The sequence below is a fragment of the Gavialis gangeticus genome, unplaced genomic scaffold (assembly GCF_001723915.1).
Source record: "Gavialis gangeticus isolate Ggan-Ray unplaced genomic scaffold, GavGan_comp1, whole genome shotgun sequence".
Taxonomy (NCBI): Eukaryota; Metazoa; Chordata; order Crocodylia; family Gavialidae; genus Gavialis; species Gavialis gangeticus.
The window spans coordinates 193,094,428-193,100,839 of record NW_017728992.1 but is presented as its reverse complement, the minus strand read 5'-3'; the positions used below and the strand labels follow the sequence as shown (position 1 = coordinate 193,100,839).

The 6,412-nt window shown below is 41.3% G+C and overlaps 2 protein-coding genes across 3 annotated transcripts in view; one reads left to right on the top strand and one right to left on the bottom strand.

Annotated features, from left to right (window-relative positions):
* TG (thyroglobulin) overlaps positions 1–6,412 on the bottom strand; it is a 257,089-nt gene that overhangs the window by 79,225 nt on the left and 171,452 nt on the right. The window lies entirely within an intron of this gene.
* Positions 1–6,412, top strand: part of SLA (Src like adaptor) — a 37,278-nt gene that overhangs the window by 25,800 nt on the left and 5,066 nt on the right. Inside the window, exons 6-8 of one of the 2 annotated variants that reach the window (XR_002099592.1) lie at positions 749–880; positions 2,595–2,727; positions 4,341–6,292. Coding sequence is in view for 1 of the 2 variants with exons in the window: in XM_019528188.1 (XP_019383733.1) it covers positions 749–880; positions 2,595–2,727; positions 4,341–4,560 (485 nt within the window). In the remaining variant the exon portion in view is untranslated. Of the gene's footprint in view, positions 1–748; positions 881–2,594; positions 2,728–4,340; positions 6,347–6,412 lie in introns of those variants that run through there. The other variant, XM_019528188.1, reaches the window with a different exon arrangement.

Genomic DNA, 6,412 nt, shown 5'->3' with positions numbered 1-6,412 from the left:
ACTATATATATCTATATATATATATAAAGACATCCATGCTGGCTTATATGTGTTTGTATTTTTTATTTATAATATATATATAAAAATACAAACACATACAAGCCAGCATGGATGTCTTTTAATCACCTACAAAATGAGCAATGCTGGAAACATCAGTAACACTAGGGTAAGAGAGTGCCACAATCATTGGCTCACATAAGCAGTATTATATATTAACACTATGGTAATACCCCAAAAATGTCAACTTTCATTCAAGCAGAGAAAAAGACACAAGTTTTGCCTTAGCCTAAAAAGGATGAATAGAAATGGATGCAGAGAGACCTTACAAATTCCTTCCTGCCCCTTGCAGGTGACCAGCTGAAACCCTAAAGCATGAGTCTTGATTTTAAGTGTTGTTTTAATGCAGGACTACAAATATTACAAGCATGTTAAGGGCAATAAAGACAATCCTGTCTTCCTCAGGGCCCATGAAAGGAGGGGAGAAAAGGATGACAGTGCCTATTGCATTGTATCATGAGAAAGGTATTAATGGGCTCATAGCTATACTCACAGGCCCCAGAGACCCTATGCTTCTTCTGTGTATATTTAAGATACTTACACGGAGAGAGTTTCTTAAGTTTTCCATCCTCCAAAAGCCTCCTCTAAACATGGTACCATACTTTGGAGATCGTCTGACTTTGGTCAGCATCTAGAACATTTTCCTTAGTTTGTGACTACCTGACATCATTCAGTTTTCCTGTTTCCCCAGGATTATATTCCCTGTCAGTCCGACACGTGCAAGTGAAACATTACAGAATATTCCGCTTGCCAAACAACTGGTATTACATCTCTCCACGGCAAACCTTTCAGTGCCTTGAGGACCTTGTGAATCACTATTCAGGTAAGACCACTGAGACTATCTGCAATTTCAGAATTGTAATATGCCTTGCAAGCAATGCTAAACTCCTGTACAGCACCTACTTTGGGGTCCTGCCGATTCCAATCCCCTTAGCTGCTTACTGCTGGATCTACATCAATGCAACTAAAAGCAGAATGCACCCCAAGAGTTTAAAGTAAGTATAGCCATTATGAACTAAATTCCCATTGCCACCTCAAAGTGACTATGTTGGTTACAATGGATTCATATTGGTTCAACTCAGGACAGAAAGCAGACTCGTATCAAGTGCTACTGTTAACTGACTGCTGCAGTTACGGCATCTGAAAATGAGAATGGTTTAAAAATGAAAGAGGAAGGAGGACTGAAATAAATGGATCTCGCAATGTTTGTGAAAGAACAATGGTTCAAGTGTTTCAATTAACAGTAATGCAATCATTGAAAGGGTGTAAAGCCACAGTATTTGCATAATTTGGGCAGACTGAAAGACTGAGTGCTGGCCAAAAAGTATTCTTAGACCTAAAGTACAGCTGAATGTTTAATAACATATATGTAGAAGTAGTAATGAATAAAAAGGAAACTTTTAAATCAGTATTGTGGAAGGAGTGATAACTTAGAGAGGATAATAATTTTTTCCTCTATTATTTTTTAGCTAGTTGAGAAGTTTCTCTTCTTTGTTAAGAAAATATTTGAATTAAGCGCTTAAAATGATCAACATCATTCAGGTGTCATACACTGTAAACTTTTCCCCTGCAAGGAGATGCAGAAATTCATAATGAAATAAGCTTGCATGGAATAAGAGAGCAGCTGGCAGTTCTGCAGTGATTTGCACTCTTCTATTATTAAAGCAGCCAAATGGCTGCTCTGATTTTTTCACTGGAATTTGTACAAGCATCCATATTTTGAGAAAGGCAAATGAATATTTATGCTTCGTTTAGGTATGGTACACACTAGCCACCTGACTGTCCACTGCCTTATCTCTAGCATAGTCATGTACCACAGTGCGAAGTGACAGCATAATGCTGCTCAGTCAGAAGAGCTGCATGAAATGGTGCACTGGCCTCACTTGGCCTTAAACTTTGAGCTGAATTTCGCACAATGATATCACTACGGGAAACAGTGGTCTCAGTTCTAAATCAAAACCAAGAGAGATGCAGCAATGTGAAAACTGGTGAGAGGAGAATCAGGCTCACAGATAACTGGAAGCATGTTAAAGTAAAAGGTCCACATATGAAGAAGCAAACAACCTAATGCCATTTGCTGTAATGCCCCCATGGCATTAAACAGTGCCCCAGTGCACAGCGTGCAAGTGTCCACCCCAAACATACCCCTAAGGGTGGATCCAAAAAGAAGGTGCAGTGGCAGAGTGGCACTCCCCTTTCAGATCACATAGCAGGAGTGTGCCCAGGAAACCACGCACCCCACTGGGAGTGGGTGTTGAAAATGGGGGAGAATTTGTCCCTGTTTTGGGGACTTAACAGAAGTTTCCAGCAGCTGTGTCCAGAGCACGGTCTACCTGCCCCAGGGGAGGGGGATTAAGAGAGGTGGGGCAGCCACCCTGGCGGTACCAGTTGCTGTTCCCACAGCCCCTTTTACAAAACCCTGGATCCTTCCAGGCCCACCCCAATAATGTTCAGTGGAGAAACTATCAGCTGGAAAAGGAGCAAAAGGATAGGGAAGCGCTGGATAAAAACTCATCCTGTGCTGTTTCTCTTTTCAGAGGTGGCCGATGGGCTTTGCTGCATCCTTACCACACCCTGCCTCACACAGTGTGCGAACAACAGCGGCGCAAGGACCCAGGCAGACCCCGTGATCATGCGGAACAAAAACTTCAGCTGGAGGAACGTGCACAGGTATCACACGCTATGTGCAAAGGCAACACCTGCCTGGTTGTTTTCAGCGTATGTTGAAATGAAATGCACTTGCAGCTGTAGCAAATAATAAGCAACCTTTCACTTCTGAAGTCAGTGTTAAGGATGAAGGCTGATGACAGCCTTTCAGTGTGGGAATTGGGTATCCTACTCTCTCCTCTGATTTTGAAAAATCTCAGTGTAAATGTTCAACCAAAGCAAATTTGGGGGGAACAACACCACGGGTTCTTACTGGAAGATAAGGACTGCTATGGGTGACATATGACAAGTAAAATAAAGTCTGATAAAGGACCCCACCAGTCGCGCACACACAACGACACACGCAGTTTACAGGAGCTGACACGCAGGGCTGCTATGTATAGGAAAGAACCCACACAAACTGAAAAACTCTACCTTGCCCAAATTGTGACAGCCCATCTCCTTAACAACACAGGTAACTGTGAGCATATTCCCAGAGCCCCCCATTTCTATACTGCTTCTTGTTCATACAGATCCCACTTTGAAGTCCTTGGGATTTATGAGTGTCCCTGGAGAATGATGGTCAGGTATCGGGAGAGGCCTAGTTTGGAAAGAAGATGAATGGGGAACAGGTTGGGCACTTTTACGTGCTCCAGTGGTGGGGAGGGGGTGCTTTAATTAGAGTGGCTTCAAGAGCTGCTCTAATGAAAGCACTGCAACATCTCGTGTATCAGCTTCCCTCCGCTTCAAAATGGCAGTGGGGGGACTTGAACTAAAGCTCCTTTGATGAACTTTAGTGCAAGCACCCCCACTGCCATTTTGAAGCCTGGGGACACTGTTACATGAGATGCAGGAGGCTGCTGGACTGTGGTAATTGCCACGCTGGAGCAGACTCGATTAATTGAGTCTGCTCCAATGAGCTGTAATTACAGCAGGTAATTACAGTGCATCAGAGCAGCCTCTATGCTCATATACAGGCACCTATTATTACCAGGAAAAAATAAGCCTCTCATCATGGAAAGCTGGCCTCTCTATGCGCAGTGAAGATCTCTTTCCTACACCTCTGTCCACCTGCTTCAATCACTTATTGCTAACCATGTACAGCTAGGTCCACTTCCTTCAGTGACTAACTGCACGGACAGATCGTCACAAAACATTTGCTTTCCCCCAGAATACAAATATTATGGATCATGGGGGTGGATTTTTTTTTTTTTTTTTTTTTTTTTTTACAGAAGCCAGAGACAGAAATTTTCTCAGGACTTGGGCTTAGACAAAAAGGAGCTAATTTCCACAGGAAATAAGAATAAGTGGTGAAATAATCACTTTCAGAAATAACAAGCACACCTCATTTCTTCAGCTTAGCTTTGCCCCAGCAAACTACTCACTACCCATCTATTAAACACACACTAATTTACTTGCACGTGCAAGTAATGAGAGAAAGAGAGAGAACACAGTGGTTAGCTTATTTTTCAATGCGCTGGAGATGCTCAGATACTGCCAGGATAAGGCATGTTTAAGTAAAAAGATAAGAGAAACAGAACTTTTTACAGCAAGGTATGAGCCAACCGCTGTTTCTTTTATCTAAGAAACCCAGTGTAAATACATGAAACATTAAACAATTTGTTGTTCTTTTAAAGACTACAGATGAATAATGAAGAGAGTGAAAGAGCTCTGGAGATGGACGATTCCTGCCTCAGCTTTGGCCTCAGGGAAAGCATCGCCTCTTATCTGTCCTTAGCAGGAGAAGACAACTCCTCTTTCAGGGACAACAGAAAGAAGAAAACCCAGTCTCTCATATACACAGGGAACAAACGCAAAAATAACTTCCACTTCCCAGCTCTGTTTTATGACGACTGAACCTGAGGCTGAATCAGTCCACAGAAAAAGAACTGAGATGTTAAACCACACCAAGATATTTGCACAGCCCAGCTCCCTTCCACAGCTCACAGACGTGAGCAAACTGCCTGGTGATCAAAAGGGACTTTTCAAGGGAAGCAACGCTAACTGCATAATGCTGGGTTTGGTTTTGCACACTCTGTGTTTTGAATGTTAACCAGAGACCTTGTACAAGGCACCAGCTCAGCCACTGCATGTGTACATACCAAGGGCTGCACCTTCAATTATAATCTGCTCACAAAGAAAGTGAAGTGGAGACAGACTCTACATAAATTTTAAAAATGACTATGTGAACAGATGACTAATAAAAGTGAAATCTGTCACTATACCAAGGTTCACCACAAGGCTTGGTGCTACTTAAAGACCCATTTGCATCCTCCAAGCAGGCCTTGTACTAGCACCATTCACAGAAGCAAACAGCGCCTAGCATGGTTACGCATCAAAGTGGTTCTTCTTGATCATGTAGATAGGCTGTATCCAGCCCACTGCCATGAAGCAAGGATGGGACATGCGATTCAGCACCTTTCCTGCCTTTCTGGAAGATTGATGGTACTAAGAAAACAGGATACAAAGTTACTTCTATTTCCACTTTCATGACATCAGAAGTCCTGGACTTCAGAAATTAAAAGCCTGCTAGTGTTTAGTTTCCTCTCAAAATCTCTTGGTCACCCTGATTCTGAACTTCACTAATGCAAATTTCTCCTTCTTTGGGGAGAGGGGAGAATTAGAAACTGTTTTCTGGTAGCTTTTAACCCAGCAGCTGACAATGCCAAAACATCACAAAGGAATCACAAGCTTGAGGTTAAATTTGGGAGTTTCTTCTGAGTGAGTTAATTGGGTTCAAGGTGGATCCACAGGTGTAACGGAGTAGAGTTTAGCTGCTCAGGATCAATGTACCTACTAGGAAGGTAACATTTTTTAATTGAAATATAAAGTATGGTCAGATTAGGGCTTACCTACTGCAGTAGGTATCAAGTTGTATAGGTATTCAGATCTTAACCTATTCCTTTGAAAGCTGCAAATATTTATACATCATATTTATAGTTTTTTTAGCATGTAGATCTATCTGTTGCAATATGTTCAAGGCAGACTTTTCTGACCTTCTTGTCTAAAAAAGATGCATAAAATAGCAAAGAGCTATGTAAAGCCATCCTAGTAACTTGCAGACTGGGCCATCTTATCTTTCACGGATAAGAATCTCTCTTATGTCTTTAAAAAATGCATTTTTTTTTTTTAATGTTTATAAATGAGATGACAATTGAGTCCTTCCAGTCTGCTTTGCTACTCCTTTCTGCTCTCTGCAGTCCTTCACATCCAAAGATGCAAAATGATATCAAGAATGATTCATTTTGCTTTGGTAGTGTTTTATATCTGCTTTGCATGGATCTCAGTGACGACCTGAGCTAGAGCAGTAGAGATCAGCTCCTTTTCATATATCTTCTGTACATGTTTCCTAGCACAAATCTGACTATGCCTGTCATTAGAACTTGCAGAATATCAGCTACACTAGTGCTAAAAGTTCACCGTGACTCATGCAAACAGTTCATAGCTTGTTTAAGCACATTAGGGAACATTAACATATGAATGTAATTTACTTACAAACATTGACCATCACAGAAAGAAAGGAACTTAAGAACTCTAGTTGTTTGTACAGTTTAATATATTACTACTGTTCGGCGTTAATGTTATTAAGGTGTCCAAGTCATAATCAAAGAAATATATATGTAAAGCATTACAATTTTCTAAATGTCGTCTTTGTTTTTTTTCATTATAATCAGCCTTTTGGCAAAGTTCTTGGTATCAGGAGATTATA